This window comes from Chiloscyllium punctatum, chromosome 47 (genome assembly GCF_047496795.1).
Source record: "Chiloscyllium punctatum isolate Juve2018m chromosome 47, sChiPun1.3, whole genome shotgun sequence".
NCBI lineage: Eukaryota > Metazoa > Chordata > Chondrichthyes > Orectolobiformes > Hemiscylliidae > Chiloscyllium > Chiloscyllium punctatum.
The window spans coordinates 18,420,342-18,438,948 of record NC_092785.1 but is presented as its reverse complement, the minus strand read 5'-3'; the positions used below and the strand labels follow the sequence as shown (position 1 = coordinate 18,438,948).

General features: G+C 39.1%; 1 protein-coding gene across 1 annotated transcript in view; it reads right to left on the bottom strand.

The window, feature by feature from the left end:
- Window positions 1-18,607, bottom strand: part of LOC140468653 (uncharacterized) — a 114,142-nt gene that overhangs the window by 47,423 nt on the left and 48,112 nt on the right. The window contains exons 13-17 of the mRNA XM_072564737.1: window positions 14,796-14,858; window positions 10,934-11,030; window positions 8,792-8,942; window positions 7,129-7,226; window positions 3,271-3,371 (exon numbers count right to left, since the gene is read on the bottom strand). Of these exons, the coding sequence (XP_072420838.1) occupies window positions 3,271-3,371; window positions 7,129-7,226; window positions 8,792-8,942; window positions 10,934-11,030; window positions 14,796-14,858 (510 nt within the window). The remainder of the gene's footprint in view (window positions 1-3,270; window positions 3,372-7,128; window positions 7,227-8,791; window positions 8,943-10,933; window positions 11,031-14,795; window positions 14,859-18,607) is intronic.

Genomic DNA, 18,607 nt, shown 5'->3' with positions numbered 1-18,607 from the left:
TTTTTCCAGTCGTTCTGTGCTGACTTTGTTTTTATTTAATTAACGTCATATTCTGTGAAAAATACGTTCAAAAGTTCTGCATGTTGAGAAGGGGATTAGTTGTTTATATTTGTAAACTTACATTTCAGAATAAATATTACGTCTGCACTTGAACCACTCAAAGTTGATGCATTTCCTTTGTTTTCCAATATATGATACTTTCATAGATTTGAAGGCACTGTATTTCGTTATCATGTCATCGTGCAGTCGGCAGCAGTGAACATCGAACTGAATAAAGGCGTTGTTTCTGCTTTCATGCAAAATATTCTGCTGTCTGTGAAATATATATGCAGTCACCCTGTCGTTTAGAGCCGCATACTTTCACATTACGGGAAGGTGGATCACAACGGTGCATCTGTGCTTTCCACAATTGTAACATGAACCTGAATCCCTTCTGTTCTTTGCTTCAGATACCAAAGCCATGTGTTCGTGCAGTTCTGAGGAAGGATCACTCAATCCGAAAGGTTTCCAGTGTTTTCTCTCCATACAGGCTATCAGAAATGCTAAGCACTTTGAAGAACTTTCATTTTTTAATGTTGATCATGTATTCTCTTTGACTTTGAGACCACGTGACCTATCCATTAATTGAATGTGTGATGCACACAGTTGGCAGAGTGGATTGCAGATCATTTAATGAGGCGACCATTCAATCCTTACACCAGCTCAGGTTAACATTGCAGAGTTCTGTTTCTTAGTCACGCTACCTGCAGGTAATGTAGTGACCCATCTGCTTAAATTCCCACTAGCAAAATCTCTTACCTGACAGAGCACGACTGAGGTCACTTTGTCCTTACATTTCAGGTTTCAATACTGGTCCAGATCGCACTGACTCTTTCCTAAAACTTATATTCACTGTATAATGACATGTAACATCACTGACACGACATTATTCGGATTAGAGGGGAAGAATTAAATGTTACAAAGACCTGAACTTCCCTTAACTCATTGAGTCATGCCGCGCAGAAACCGACACTTCGTTCCAATTCACATTACAATGCAAACCAGGCCCATTTGCTGTCTATCAAATATACATGCCGTCACCCTATCCAAGAGAGACACACACATTTCCACATTACGGAATGTAGGTCACAATGGTGCCTCTGTGCTTTTTACAATTGTAACATGAAGCTGCGCACCTCATATTCTTTGCTTCGGATGTCAAAGTCATGTGTTCTTTCAGTGCTGCGTGAAGATCGCTCAATCTGAAAAGTTCGCTTTGTTCTCTCTACACAGACGCTAACAGAAATGCTGCGCTTTTCAAAAAATGTATTATTTTTGACCAGCTAACCTGTGTATCAATTGAATGTATGATCTACAAACTTAGCACACTTGGATTATGGATCACTTAATGAGACCACCATTCAATCCTTCAACGAACTCAGGTACCATTGCAGGGTTCTGTTTCCCAACCCTTCCTCTAACCTGCGATGCAGTGTCCCATCTGGTCAAATTGCCACCAGTCAAAGCTCTCAAATGAAAGCGTATGTTTATGTTGACTTCGTCTTTACACTGAGATTGCTCCAATCTTGCAATCCTTTCAAATACAGTCAATTACTGATAATTGCGAAACACTTTAAAACTTTCCTCAATCTGTTTCGGCACGGTGGCACAGTGGTTAGCACTGCTGCCTCACAGCTGTGGAGAGCCGGGCTCAATTTCCGCCTCAAGCAACTGTCTGTGTGGAGTTTGCACATTCTCCCCGTGTCAGCGTGGGTTTCCTCCGGGTGCTCCGGTTTCCTCTCACAGTCCACAAATGTGCAGGTTAGATGAATTGGGTATGCTTAATTGCCCGCAGTGTTAGGTGACGTTGTAAATGTAGGGGGATTGGGTCTGGGAGCGTTGCTCTTCAGAGGGTCGTCGTGGACTTGTTGGGATGAAGGACCTGTTTCCACACTGTAAGTAATGTTATCAAATTATCTCAAACCATTCAGGCTCTGCTACATTTGGCACTGTTCCATTGAAATGTCTCACAATAGTCCAGCAGACAAAAATCTTTCTCATTCAGTATCAACTACCGTTACTGTTTCCAATTTTTAAAATTTCGTCCAGACGTTTCACCACAATGTAGATGACTCGAAAAAGTGGAAATAAAAACTAATTGCCATGAAATAGAACAATATTGTTCAGAAAGAAGCATTCTTTACTTGCTATCCTTCCCTTTCTAACCGTCAGATTTTAAAAAATGATATTCCTCTCAGCTTTACATTTCAGGACATTAAGACTCATTCAGACCATATGGAAGCTTTACTTAAATTTACATTCATTGTCTCATGACAGGCAACCTCATTGAGACTATTTTACATCCCATTAGAGTGGATGAAATTGAATGCTATGCAGTCCTGAGCTTCGATGAACCCCCGAGGCTCATAGAGCCACACGGCACAGAAATACATCCTTCGGTCCAAGCTACATTACAATTTAAACCATCCCCCTTTGCCTGTTCACTCATATCTCTCTGAACGTTTTGTACTCTTGTTATTCTCGAAATGTCTTTCATATGTTGTCATTGTACGTGCATGCACTATTTCCTCTTGGTGTGGAATGTTTTGACCTTTCTTTGACTTCCTGAATGATAAAACGAGGAAGGAAGGCAATTAATATTTGAAAAAAAAAATTTCAACGATGAATATTGAGAGAAATGAATTTCAACTGTTCTGCCATCTTTTCTCCTCAGCCGGCATTATTTCACGATACAGTTGCTTATAATTTGCTGTCCCTGACACTTTTCCTGATATGTTCCCTTTAACAACCACGTTCTGCTTCGTGGCGCCATTTGCTCGTCCTTTTTCATGTTTTACTAATCATCAGGATCTTCGATGTTTTTGCGTGGGGAGAGAAACTTTTGATGTTGATTTCCCTTCCAAGGTTGTACTTCCTGCTCTTAATCCTTGGTAAGAAATTGGAAAACGATCTCGAAGGAACTGAACGACAATCGAAATGCTTCCCTGCAGTCATTACTCGCATTTCTCCAAAATGTGCCATGGCACCTCAACAGATTGAGTAAACAATCCCTTAATAGTTAACATTTCGAATTGTTTCTGAAATAATTGTGAGCAATAAATTCAGGAAATGATGATATTTTACATGACAATGCCAGCACTCTAATCACTTATATTTTTACAGAAAGCAATGACCTGACTGTTATTCTGCTTTTTATAAGAAATGTTGTAATTGAAGTCTATTTGTTTGCAATTTCCAACAGATGATCTGCAATTTATATTTTACACTTACCATTCGAAATATCTCGTATGTCTACAGTCGAATCACGCCAAGATGTTTGAGTACTCACATCGGAAACTGTGAAAATAGATGTTTGTAACATTACTGGGTGTCTGAAAAAAATGCACAACTTATAAAATTACAACTTCACAGCTTAATCGTATTCTCAACAGACACAATGAGGTTCTTTGTTCCGAAGTTCCAACAGTGAGTGAAGGAATTTCAGTCTCCATTTTGCACACTACAATTGTATTTCACCTTGTCCTCAAAGGACTGTCTATTATATTTGTGAAACAAGAAACGTTGAAAACGTGCTTATGTACAACAGCATATAAAACTGATTATCGTGCTGTACCTTATTTTGCCTGAATTCATTCTCTAGTATGACAATGGAGAATCAATGCAGAAGTATTGAACTGCAGATTATTTATGTACCCGCAGTTACGTCTATATATATATATAGAAAATTAATGTTCGCATGTCAAATAATCTCATTAACATTTTGTTAAAAATGTATGCGTTCAATTATTTCAATGAAGCACTTGAAAAGAATGCTGCTGTTTATTACATTTTCCTTTTGTCTTCCGATTCGAGCACAATCATCACACTGTATTTTTCCAGTCGTACTGTGCTGACTTTGTTTTTATTTAATTAACGTCATATTCAGTTAAAAATAAGTTCAACTGTTCTGCATGTTGAGACGGTAATTAGTAGTTAATATTTGTGAATTTATATTTCAGAATTATTATGATGTAGGCACTTGAACCACTCAAAGTTGATGCATTTCATTCTTTTTCCCAATGTATGGTTCTTTCATAGATTTCGTTATCATGTCATCATGCAGTCCAAAGCAGTGAATATCGAACTGAATAAAGACTGTGTTTCTGCTTACATGCAAAATATTCTGCTGTCTGTGAAATATATATGCAGTCACCCTGTCGTATAGAGTCACATGCTTTCACATTACGGGAAGGTAGATCACAAAGCTGCATCTGTGTTTTCCAGAATTGTAACATGAACCTGCACCTCTTTTGTTCATTGCTTCAGATACCAAAGCCATGTTTTCGTGCAGTTCTGAGGAAGGATAACTCAGTCCGAAGCGTTTCCAATGTCTTCTCTCCACACAGGCTATCAGAAATGCTGAGAATTTCAAGCAAGTTTTGTTTTTTTTATGTTGATCGTGTATTCTCCTTGACTTTGCGACCACGTGACCTATCTATCAATTAAATGTGTGATGCACACTGTTGGCAGAGTGGATATCAGATCATTTAATGAGGCCACCATTCAATCCATGCACCAGCTCAGGTTAACATTGCAGGGTTCTGTTTCTTAATCACACTACCTGCCGGTAATGTAGTGAACCATCTGCTCAAATTACCACTCGTGAAAGCTCTCAACTGAGAGAGCACGACTGTGGTCACTTTGTCCTTACATTTCAGGTTTTGATACTGGTTCAGATCGCACTGACTCTTTCCTAAAACTTATATTCACTGTCTAATGACATGTAACATCACTGACACTACCTTATTCGCATTAGACGGGACGAGTTGAATGTTACACAGACCTGACCTTTCATTAACTCATTGAGTCATGCAGCGCAGAATCAGACACTTTTTTCCAATCTATATTACAATCCAATCCAGTCCCATTTGCTGTCTATCAAATATACATGTCATCACCCTATCTTAGAGAGTCATATGCTTCCACATTACGGAAAGTAGGTCACAATGGTGAATCTGTGCTTTTTACAATTGTAACATGAAGCTGCGCACCTTATGTTCTTTGCTTCGGATGTCAAATTCATGTGTTCTTTCAGTGCTGCGGGAAGATCGCTCAATCTGAAACGTTAGCTATGTTCTCTCTCCACAGACTCTATCAGAAATGTTGAGCTTATGAAGCATTTTTTTTTTTGACCAGCTAAACTATCATCAATTGAATGTACGACGTACAAACTTAGCACAGTTGGATTGTGGATCACTTAATGAGACCACCATTCAATCCTTCCACCAACTCTGGTTACCATTGCAGGGTTCTGTTTCCCAACCATTCCCCTAACCTCAGATGTCGTGACCCATCTGGTCAAACAATCACCGGTCAATGCTCTCAACTGAAAATGTATGTCTCTGTTGACCTTGTCTTTACACTGAAATTGCTCAAATCTTGTAATCCTATCAAAATTCACTCTCTTACTGATAATTGCACCACCCTTTAATACTTTCCTCAATTTTTTACAGCACGGTGCCACAGTAGTTAGCATTGCTGCCTCACAGCAGTAGAGACTCGGGCTCACTTTCTGCCCCATGTAGCTGTCTGTGTGGAGTTTCCACATTCACCCCGTGTCTGCGTGGGTTTCCTCTGGGCACTCCGGTTTCCTCCCACTGTCCACAAATTTTCACGTTAGGTAAATTGGCTATTCTTATTTGCCCGTAGTGTTAGATCTAGGTGCATGCATCAGGATGGGTAGCTCTTCAGTTTGTCCGTGTGGACTTGTTGGGATGAAGGGCCTGTTTCCACACAGTAATTAATTTAATCGAATTATCTCAAACCATTCTGTCTCAGCTACATTTGGCACTGTTCCATTGAAATGTCTCAGAAAAGTCCAGCAGACAAAAATCTTCCTCATTCAGTGTCAACTAACGTAACTGTTTCCAATTTTTTGAATTCCGTCCAGACGTTTCACCACAATGCAGATGACTCGAAAAAATGGAACTAAAAACTGATTGCCATGAAATAGAACAATATTATTCAGTAAGAAGCATTCTTTACTTGCTATCGTTCCCTTTCTATCCCTCAGATAATTGTTTATGATATTTCGTATCAATTTCCTCTCAGTTTTACAATTCAGGACTTTAATACTTGTTCAGACCATACTGAAGCTTTACTTTCATTTACATTCATTGTATCATGACAGGTAACCTCATTGACACTATTTTACGTCCCATTAGAGTGGAAGAAATTGAATGCTATGCAATCCTGACCTTCGATTAACCCCGATGCTCATAGAGCCAATCAGCACAGAAATAGATCATTTGGTCCAAACTACTTTATAATTTAAACCATCCCGCATTGCCTGTTTACTCATATCTCTCTGAACCTTTTGAACTCTTGTTCTTCTCAAAATGTCTTTCAAATGTTGTCATGGTACATGCATGTCCAACTTCCTCTTCGTGTCGAATGTTTTGACCTCTCTTTGACTGACTGAATGATAAAACGAGGACGGAAAGCAATTAAGATTTGAAACAAATGTACATTTTCAACTGTGAATATTGAGAAATGAATTTCACCTGTTCTGCCATCATTGCTCCGCAGCTCGCTTTATTTCACTCTACAGTTGCTTATGATTTGCTGTCCCTGACACATTTCCTGATATGCTCCCTTTCACGACCACGTGCTGCTTTGTGGAGCCATTTGCTGGTCCTTTTTAACCTTTTACTAATTATCAGGCTCTTCGCTGTTTTTGCGTCGGGAGACAAACTTTTTATATTGATTTCCCTTACAAGGTTGTACTTCCTGCTCTTTATCCCAGGTAAGAAAGTGTAAAACATTCTCGAAAGAACTGAATGACAATCTAAGTGCTTCCCTGCAGTCATTCCTCGCATTTCACCATAATTTGCCATCACACCTCAACATATTGAGTAAACAATACCTTCAAAGTTAACATTTCGAATGGTTCATGAAATAATTGTGAGCAATAAATTCAGCATATGATGATATTTTACATGACAATGCCAGCACTCTAATCACTAATATTGTCACAGAAAGTAATGACCTGACTGTCATTATGATGTTTTCTTTTAAGAGATGCTGTAATTGAAGTCTATTTGTTTGCAATTTCCAATAGAATATCTGCAATTTATATTTTACACTTACAATTCAAAAAATCGCGTGTGTCTGCAGTAGAATCGCAAGATGTTTGAGTGCTCACATCGGAAGCTGTGAAAATAGATGTTTGTAACATTACTGGGTGCCTGAAAAAATGCACAACTTATAAAATTACAACTTCACAGCTTAATCATTATCTCAACAGGTTCAATGAGGTTCTTTGTTCCGAAGTTCCAACAGTGGGTGAAGGAGTATCAGTCTCCATTTTGCATACTACAATTGTATTTCACCTTGTCCTCAAAGGACTGTCTATTATATTTGTGAAACAAGAAACTTTGAAAACGTGCTTATGTACAACAGCACGTAAAATTGATTATCGTCCAGTACCTTATTTTGCCTGAATTCATTCGCTGGTTTGAAAGTGGAGAATGAATGCAGAAGAATTGAACTGCAGATTATTTATGTTCCTACAGTTATATATATATATGTATTGAAAATTAATGATCGCATGTCAAAAAATCTCATTAACATTTTGTTATAAATGTATGCGTTCAATTCCTTTACTGAAGCATTTGCAACGAATGCTGCTGTTTATAACATTTTCCTTTTGTCTTCCGATTCGAGCACACTCACCACACTGTGTTTTTACAGTCGTACTGTGCTGACTTTGTTTTTATTTAATTAACGTCATGTTTGGTTAAAAATAAGTTGAACTGTTTCTGCATGTTGAGAAGGTAATTAGTAGTTTATATTTGTGAATTTACATTTCAGAATAACTATTATGTTGGCATTTGAACCACTCAAAGTTGATGCATTTCATTCTTTTTCCCAATATATGGTTCTTTCATAGATTTCGTTATCATGTCATCGTGCAGTACAAAGCAGTGAACATCGAACTGAATAAAGACTGTGTTTCCGCTTTCATGCAAAATCTTCTGCTGTTTGTGAAATATATATACAGTCACCCTGTCGTTTAGAATCACATGCTTTCACATTACGAGAAAGTAGATAATAACGGTGCATCTGTGCTTTTCACAATTGTAACATGAACCTGCACCCCTTTTGTTCTTTGCTTCTGATACCAAAGCCATGTGTTCGTGCAGTTCTGAGGAAGGAACTCTCAATCCGAAAAGTTTCCAGTGTTTTCTCTCCACACAGGCTATCAGAAATGCAGAGAATTTCAAGCAATTTCGTTTTTTTTAATGTTGATCATGTATTCTTCTTGACTTTGTGACCATGTGACCTATCCATCAATTGAATGTGTAACGCACACAGTTGGCAGGGTGGATTGCAGATCATTGAATGAGGCCACCAATCAAACCTTGCACCATCTCAGGTTAACATTGCAGGGTTGTGTTTCTTAATCACTCTACCTGCCGGTAATGTAGTGACCCTTTTGCTCAAATTACCACTCGTGAAAGCTCTCACTGTCTAATAACATGTAACATCACTGACACTACCTTATTCGCATTATACTGGAGGAATTGAAAGTTACATAGACCTGACCTTCCATTAACTCATTGAGTCATGCAGCGCAGAATCAGACACTTTGTTCCAATCTATATTACAATCCAATCCGGTCCCATTTGCTCTCTATCAAATATACATGTCGTCAACCTATCCTTGGGAGACACACACACTTCCACATTACGGAAAGTAGGTCGCAATGGTGCATCTGTGCTTTTCACAATTGTAACATGAAGATGCGCACCTTATGTTCTTTGCTTCTGATGTCAAAGTCAGAAGTTCTTTCTGTGCTGCGTGAAGATCGCTCAGTCTGAAACTTTAGCTGTATTCTATCACCACAGACGCTATCAGAAATGCTGAGCTTTTCAAGCAATTTATTTTTTTGACCAGCTGAACTATGCATCAATTGGATGCATGAGGTACAAACGTAGCACAGTTGGATTGTGGATCACTTAATGAGACCACCATTCAATCCCTCCACCAACTCAGGTACCATTGCAGGGTTCTGTTTCCGAACCATTCTCCAAACCTGGGGTGCAGTGGCCCATCTGGTCAAACTGCCACCAGTCAAAGCTCTCAACTGAAAGCGGATGTTTATGTTGACTTCGCCTTTACACTGTAATCCAATCTTGTAATCCTTTCAAAATTCAGTCACTTACTGATAATTGCAAAACCCTTTAAAACTTTCCATCTATCTGTCATGGCACGGTGACACAGTGGTTAGCACTGCTGCCTCACAGCAGTGGAGAGCTGGGCTCAATTTCGGTCTCAGGCAACTGTCTGCTTGGAGTTTTCACTTTCGCGCCATGTCATCATGGGTTTCCTTCGGGTGCTCCAGCCTCCTCCCACAGTCCACATATGTGCAGGTTAGATTAATTGGCGATGCTTAATTACCCGCAGTGTTAGGTGAAGGTGTAAATGTAGGGGGATTGGGTCTGGGAGGTTTGATCTTCAGAGGGTCGGTGTGGACTCGTTGGGATGAAGAGCCTGTATCCACACTGCAAGTAATGTAATCGAATTTTCTCAAACCATTCTGGCTCTGCTTCATTTGGCACTGTTCCATTGAAATGTCTCACAAAAGTCCAGCAGACAAAAATCTTTCTCATTCAGTGTCAACTGACGTAACTGTTTCCAATTTTTTGAAATCCGTCCAGACGTTTCACCACTATGTAGATGACTCGAAAAAGTAGAAATAAAAACTGATTGCCTTGAAATAGATCAATATTGTTCAGAAAGAAGCATTCTTTACTTGCTATCCTTCCTTTTCTCTCCTTCGGATTTTTTCAATGATATTTCATATCAATTTCCTCTCAGATTTACATTTCAGGACTTTAAGACTCATTCAGACCATACGGAAGCTTTGCTTAAATTTACATTCATTGTATAATGACAGGTTAGCTCGTTGACACTATTTTACATCCCATTAGAGTTGATGAAATTGAATGCTATGCAGTCCTGAGCTTCGATTAACCCCCAAGGCTCATGGAGCCACACAGCACAGAAACAGACCCTTTGGTCCAAGCAACATTACCATTCAAACCATCCAACTTTGCCTGTTCACTCATATCTCTCTGAACCTTTTGTACTCTTGTTAGTCTCTAAATGTCTTTCATATGTTGTCATTGTTCGTGCATGTATAACTTCCTCTTGGCGTCGAATGTTTTGACCTCTCTTTTACGAACTGAATGATAAAACGAGGAAGGAAGGCAATTAATATTTGTAAAAAAAAGTCCATTTTCAACTCTGAATATAGGGAGAAATGAATTTCAACTGTTCTGCCATCATTGATCCTCAGCCCGCATTATTTCACGATACAGTTGCTTATAATTTGCTGTCCCTGACACTTTTCCTGATATGTTCCCTTTTACAACCACGTGCTGCTTTGTGGCGCCATTTGCTCGTCCTTTTTCATGTTTTACTAATCATCAGGACCTTCGATGTTTTTGCGTGGGGAGAGAAACTTTTGATGTTGATTTCCATTCCAAGGTTGCACTTCCTGCTCTTTCTCCCAGGTAAGAAAGTGTAAAACGATGCGGAAGGAACTGAATGACAATCTAAATGCTTCTCTGCAGTCATTACTCGCATTTCTCCAAAATGTGCCATCACACCTCAACAGATTGAGTAAACAATACCTTAAAAGTTAATATTTCGAATTGTTTCTGAAATAATTGTGAGCAATAAATACAGCAACTGATGATATTTTACATGACCATGCCAGCACTCTAATCACTAACATTTTTACAGAACTTAATGACCTGACTGGTATTATGTTTTTTAGTAAATGCTGTAATTGATGTCTATGTTTTTTTTTTAAGAAATGGTGTAACCGAAGTCTATTTGTTTGCAATTTCCAACAGATGATCTGCAATTTATATTTTACACTTACCATTCGAAATATCTCGTGTGTCTGCAGTCGAATGCCAAGATGTTTGAGTGCTCACATCGGAAGCTGTGAAAATAGATGTTGTAACATTTCTGGGTGTCTGAAAAAATGCACAATTTATCAAATTACAACTTCACAGCTTAATCATATTCTCAACAGGCTCAATGAGGTTCTTTGTTCCGAAGTTCCAACAGTGGGTGAAGGAGTATCAGTCTCCATTTTGCATACTACAATTGTATTTCACCTTTTCCTCAAAGGACTGTCTATTATATTTGTGAAAGAAGAAATTTTGAAAACGTGCTTATGTCCACCACCACGTAAAACTGATTATCGTGCTGTACCTCATTTTGCCTGAATTCATTCTCTGGTTTGAAAGTGGAGATTCAATGCTGAAGAACTGAATTGCAGATTATTTATGTACCCGCAGTTACATATATATGTGTATTGAAAATTAATGATCGCATGTGAAATAATCTCATTAACATTTGGTTACAAATGTATGAGTTCAATTCTTTTACTGAGGCATTTGCAAAGAATACAGCTGATTATGACATTTTCCTTTTGTCTTCCGTTTCAAGCGCACTCATCACTCTGTGTTTTTCCTGTCGTACTATGCTGAATTTGTTTTTATTTAATTAACGTCATATTCAGTTAAAAATAAGTTCAAAAGTTCTGCATGTTGAGAAGGTGATTAGTAGTTTATATTTGTAAACTTGCATTTCAGAATAAACATTATGTCGGCACTTGTACCACTCAAAGTTGATGCATTTCCTTTTTTTTTTCCAGTATATGGCTGTTTGATAGATTTGAAGGCACTGTATTTCGTTATCATGTCATCGTGCAGGAGAAAGCAGTGAACATCGAACTGAATAAAGGCGGTGTTTCTGCTTTCATGCAAAATATTCTGCTGTCTGTGAAATATATATGCAGTCATCCTGTCTTTTGGAGTCACATGCTTTCACATTACGGGAAGGTATATCACAACGGTGCATCTGTGCTTTCCACAATTGTATCATGAACCTGCACTCCTTTTGTTCTTTGCTTCAGATACCAAAGCCATGTGTTCGTGCAGTTCTGAGGAAGGATCACTCAATCCGAAAAGTTTCCAGTGTTTACTCTCCACACAGGCTCTCAGAAATGCTGAGCGTTTCAAGCAGTTTCTTTTTTTTAATGTTGCTCATGAATTCTCTTTGACTTTGCAACCACGTGACCTATCCATCAATTGAATGTGTGATGCACACAGTCGGCAGAGTGGATTGCAGATCATTGAATGAGGCCACTATTGAATCCTTGCGCCAGCTCAGGTTAACATTGCAGGGTTCTGTTTCTTAATCACTCTACCTGCCGGTAATGTAGTGACCCATCTCCTCAAATTACCACTAGCAAAAGCTCTCACCTGACAGAGCACGACTGTGGTCACTTTGACCTTACATTTCAGGTTTCGATACTGGTCCAGATCGCACTGACTCTTTCCTAAAACTTATAGTCACTTTCTAATGACATGTAACATCATTGACACGACCTTATTCGCATTAGAGGGGAAGAATTAAATGTTACATAGACCTGACCGTCCATTAACTCATTGAGTCATGCCGCGCAGAAACAGAAACTTCGTTCCAATCTATATTACAATGCAAAACAGGCCCATTTGCTGTCTATCAAATATACATGTCGTCACACTATGCTAGAGAGACACACACACTTCCACATTTCGGAATGTAGGTCACAATGGTGCCTCTGTGCTTTTTACAATTGTAACATGAAGCTTCGCACCTTATGTTCTTTGCTTCGGGTGTCAAAGTCATGTGTTCTTTCAGTGCTGCGGGAAGATCGCTCAATCTGAAACGGTCCCTTTGTTCTCTCTCCACAGACGCCATCAGAAATGCTGAGTTTTTCAAGCAATTTTTTTTTGACCAGCTAACCGATGCATCAATTGAATGTATGATCTACAAGCTTAGCATAGTTGGATTGTGGCTCACTTAATGAGACCAACATTGAAACCTTCAACCAACTCAGGTACCATTGCAAGGTTCTGGTTGCCAACCCTTCCCCTAACCTGGGGTGCAGTGGCCCATCTGGTCAAACTGTCAGAAGTCAACGCTCTCAACTGAAAGCGTATGTTTATGTTGACTTCGCCTATACACTGAGATTGCTCCAACCTTGGAATCCTTTCAAATTTCCGTCACTTCATGATGATTGCAAAACACTTTAAAACTTTCCCCAATCTGTTATGGCATGGTGGCATAGTGGTTAGCACTGTTGCCTCACAGCAGTGGAGAGCAGGGCTCAATTTCGGTCTCAGGCAACTGTCTGCTTGGAGTTTGCACTTTTGCACCATGTCATCATGGGTTTCCTTCGGATGCTCCGGCTTCCTCCCACAGTCCACATATGTGCAGGTTAGATTAATCGGCTATGCTTAATTACCCGCAGGGTGAGGTGAAGGCGTAAATGTAGGGGGATTGGGTCTGGGAGGGTGGCTCTTCAGAGGGTGGCGTGGAATTGTTGGGATGAAGGGCCAGTTTCCACACTGTAAGTAATGTGATCGAATTATCTCAAACCATTCTGGCTCTGCTACATTTGGCACTGTTCCATTGAAATGTCTCACAAAGTCCAGCAGACAAAAATCTTTCTCATTCAGTGTCAACTGACGTAACTGTTTCGAATTTTTTGAAATCCGTCCAGACGTTTCACCACTATGTAGATGACTCGAAAAAGTAGAAATAAAAACTGATTGCCTTGAAAGAGAACAATGTTGTACAGAAAAAAGCATTCTTTTCTTGCAATCCTTCCTTTTCTATCCGTCGGATTTTTTAAATGATATTTCCTATCAATTTCGTCTCAGATTTACATTTCAGGGCTTTAATACTCGTTCAGACCATACGGAAGCTTTACTTAAATTTACATTCATTGTATAATGACAGGTAACCTAACTGACATTATTTTACATCCCATTAGAGTGGAAGAAATTGAATGTCATGCAGTCCTGAGCTTCGATTCACCCCCGAGGCTCATAGAGCCACACAGCACACAAACAGACACTTTGGTCAAAGCTACATTACAATTTAAACCGTACCCCCTTGCCTGTTCAGTCATATCTCTCTGAACCTTTTGTACTCTTGTTATTCTCTAAATGTCTTTCAAACGTTGTCATTGTACGTGCATGTACAACTTCCTCATGGTGTCGACTGTTTTGACCTCTCCTGAATGATAAAACGAGGAAGGAAGGCAATTAATATGTAGAAACAAATTGTCAACTGTGAACATTGAGAGAAACGAATTTCAACGGTTCTGCCATCATTGCTCCACAGCTCGCTTTGTTTCACGATACAGTTGCTAATTATTTGCTGTCCCAGACACTTTTCCTGATAGGTTCCCTTTTACAACCACGTCCGGATTTGTGGAGACATTTGCTGGTCCTTTTTAACCTTTTATTAATCACCAGGATCTTCGACGTTTTTGCGTGGGGAGGCAAACTTCTGATATTGATATCCCTTACAAGGTTGTACTTCCTGCTCTTACTCCCAGGTAAGAAATTGTAAAACGATCTCGAAGGAAGTGAATGACAATCTAAATGCATTCCTGCAGTCATTCCTCGCATTTCTCCAAAATTTGTCATCACATCTCAACAGATTGAGTAAACAATACCTTAAAAGTTTACATTTCGAATGATTTCTGAAATGATTGTGAGCAATAAATACAGCAAATGATGATATTTTACATGACAATGCCAGCAATCTAATCACTAATATTTTGACAGAAAGTAATGATCTGACTGTTATTATATTTTTTTACAGAAATGCTGTAATTAAATTCTATTTGTTTGCAATTTCCAACAGATGATCTGCAATTAATATTTTACACTTACCATTCGAAATATCTCGTATGTCTGCAGTCGAATCCCAAGATGTTTGAGTGCTCACATCGGAAGCTGTGAAAATAGATGTTTGTAACATTACTGGGTGTCTGAAAAAATGCACAACTTATAAAATTACAACTTCACAGCTTAATCATATTCTTAACAGGCTCAATGAGGTTCTTTGATCCGAAGTTCCAACAGTGTGTGAAGTAGTATCAGTCTCCATTTTGCATACTACAATTGTATTTCTCCTTGTCCTCAAAGGAGTGTCTATTATATTTGAGAAATAAGAAACTTTGAAAACGTTTTTATGTACAAAAGCACGTAAAACTGATTATCGTGCTGTACCTTATTTTGCCTGAATTCATTGTCTGGTTTGACAGTTGAGCATCAATACAGAAGAATTGAACTGCAGATTAATTATGTACCCGCAGTTACATATATATACATGTATTGAAAATTAATGATCGCATGTCTAATAATCTCATTAATATTTTGGTACAAATGTATGAAATCAATTCTTTTACTGAAGCATTTGCAAAGAATGCTGCTGTTTATTACACTTTCCTTTTGTCTTCCGTTTCGAGTGCGCTCATCACACTGTATTTTTACAGTCGTACTGTGCTGACTTTGGTTTTATTTAATTAAAGTCATATTCAGTTAAAAATAAGTTCAAGTGTTCTGCATGTTGAGAAGGAAATTAGTAGTTTATACTTGTAAACTTTCATTTCAGAATAAATATTATGTAGGTACTTGAACCACTCAAAGTTGATGCATTTCCTTATTTTTCCCGATGTTCTTTCAGAGATTTGAAGGCACTGTATTTCGTTATCATGTCATCGTGCAGGAGAAAGCAGTGAACATCGAACTGAATAATGACTGTGTTTCTGCTTTCATGCTAAATATTCTGCTGTCTGTGAAATATATATGCAGTCACCCAGTCGATTCGATTTACATGCTTTCACATTACGGGAATATAGATCAACGGTGCATCTGTGCTTTCCACAATCGTAACATGAACCTGCACTCCCTTTGTTCTTTGCTTCAGATATCAAATCCATGTGTTCGTGCAGTTCTGAGGAAGGATCACTCAATCGGAAAGGTTTCCAGTGTTTTCTCTCCACACAGGCTCTCAGAAAAGCTGAGCATTTCAAGCAATTTCATTTTTTTGTTGTTGACCATATATTTTCTTAGACTTTGCGACCACCTGACCTATCCATCAATTGAATGTGTGATGCACACAGTTGGCAGAGTGGATTGCAGATAATTTAATGAGGCCACCATCCAATTCTTACACCGGCTCAGGTTAACATTGCAGGGTTCTGTTTCTTAATCACTCTACCTGCCGGTAATGTAGAGACCTATTTGCTCAAAATACCACTCGTGAAAGCTCTCACCTACGAGACCACGACTGTGGTCACTTTGTCCTAACATTTCAGGTTTCGATACTGGTCTACATCACACTGACGCTTTCCTAAAACTTATATTCTCTGTCTCATGACATGTAACATCACTGACACTACCTGATTCGCATTCGAGGGGAAGAATTGAATGTCACACAGACCTGACCTTCCCTTAACTCATTGAGTCATGCCGCGCAGAAACAGACACTTTGTTCCAATCTATATTACAATGCAAACCAGTCCCGTTTGCTGTCTTTCAAATATACATGTCCTCACCCTATCCTAGTGTGTCACACGCTTCCACATTACGGAAAGTAGGTCACAATGGTGCATCTGTGATTTTTATCAATTGTCACATGAAGCTGCGCACCTTATGTTCTTTGCTTCGGATGTCAAAGTCATGTGTTCATTCAGTGCGGCGGGAAGATCGCTCAGCCTGGAACGTTCGCTATGTTCTCTCTCCACAGACGCGATCAGAAATGCTGAGCTTTTCAAACAATTTATTTTTTTTAACCAGCTAACCTAAGCATCAATTGAATGTATGAGGTACAAACTTAGCACAGTTGGATTATGGATCACTTAATGAGACCAACATTCAATCCTTTCACCAACTCAGGTACCATTGCAGGATTCTGTTTCCCAATCCTTCCCCTAACCTGGGATGCAGTGGCCCATCTGGTCAAACTGCCACCTGTCAAGCCTCGCAACGGAGGTTTATGTTGACTTCGTCTTTACACTGAGATTGCTCCAATCTTGTCATCTTTTCAATATTCAGTCACTTACTGATAATTGCAAAACCCTTTAAAACTTTCCTCAATCTGTTAGTGCAGGGTGGCACAGTGGTTAGCACTGCTGCCTCACAGCAGTGGAGAGCCGGGCTCAATTTCCGCATCAAGCAACTGTCTGTGTGGAGTTTGTACATTCTCCCCGTGTCAGCGTGAGTTTCCACCGGGTGCTCCGGTTTCCTCCCACAGTCCACAAATGTGCCGGTTAGATGAATTGGCTATGCTTAATTGCCCGTAGTGTTAGGTGAAGTTGTAAATGTAGGGGGATTGGGTCTGGGAGGGTTGCCCTTCAGAGAATCGTCGTGGACTTGTTGGGATGAAGGGCCTGTTTCCACACTGCAGGTAATGTAATCGAATTATCTCAAACCATTCTAGCTCTTCTACATTTGGCACTGTTCCATTGAAATGTCTCAATAAAGTCCAGCAGATAGTAATCTTTCTCATTCAGTGTCAACTGACGTAACTGTTTCAAATTTTTTGAATTCCATCCAGACGTTTCACCACTATGTTGATGACTCGAAAAAGTGGAAATAAAAACTGATTGCCATGAAATAGAACAATATTGTTCAGATTTGAAGCATTCTTTACTTGCTATCCTTCCCTTTCTATCCGTCAGGTTTTTTAAAATGATATTTCATATCAATTTCCTCTCAGCTTTACATTTCAGGAGTTTAAGACTCATTCAGACCATATGGAAGCTTTACTTAAATTTACATTCATTGTATCTCGACAGGTAACCTCATTGATACTATTTTACATCTCATTAGAATGGATGCAATTGAATGCTATGCAGTCCTGAGCTTCGATTAACCCCGAGGCTCATAAAGTCACACAGCACAGAAATAGATACTTTGGTCCAAGGTACGTTACAATTTAAACGTTCCCCCTTTGCCTGTTCACTCATATCTCTCTGAAACCCTTGTTCTCTTGTTATTCTCTAAATGTCTTTCATATGTTGTCAGTGTTCGTGCATGTAAAACTTCCTCTTGGTGTCGAATGTTTTGACCTCTCTTTGACTGACTGAATGATAAAACGAGGAAGGAAGGCAATTAATATTTGAAAAAAAAATTCAAGTGTGAATATTGAGAGAAATGAATTTCAACTGTTGTGCCATCATTGCTCTTCAGCCCGCACTATTTCACGATACAGTTGCTTATAATTTGCTGTACCTGACACTTTTCCTGATATGTTCCCTTTTACAACCACGTGCTGATTTGTGGCGCCACTTGCCGGTCCTTTTTAACCTTGTACTAATCATCAGGATCGTCGATGTTTTTGCGTGGGGAGACAAACTTTTGATATTGATTTCCCTTACAAGTTTGTACTTCCTGCTCGTACTCCCAGGTTCGAAATTGGAAAACGATCTCGAAGGAACTGAATGACAATCTAAATGCTTCCCTGCAGTCATTTCGCGCATTTCTCCAAACTGTGCCATGACACCTCAACAGATTGAGTATGAAATTCCTTAAATATTAACATTTCGACTGGTTTCTGAAATAATTGTGAGCAATAAATTCAGCAAATGATGATATTTTACATGACAATGCCAGCACTCTAATCACTTTTATTTTTACAGAAAGCAATGACCTGTCTGTTATTCTGATTTTTATAAGAAATGCTGTAATTGAAGACT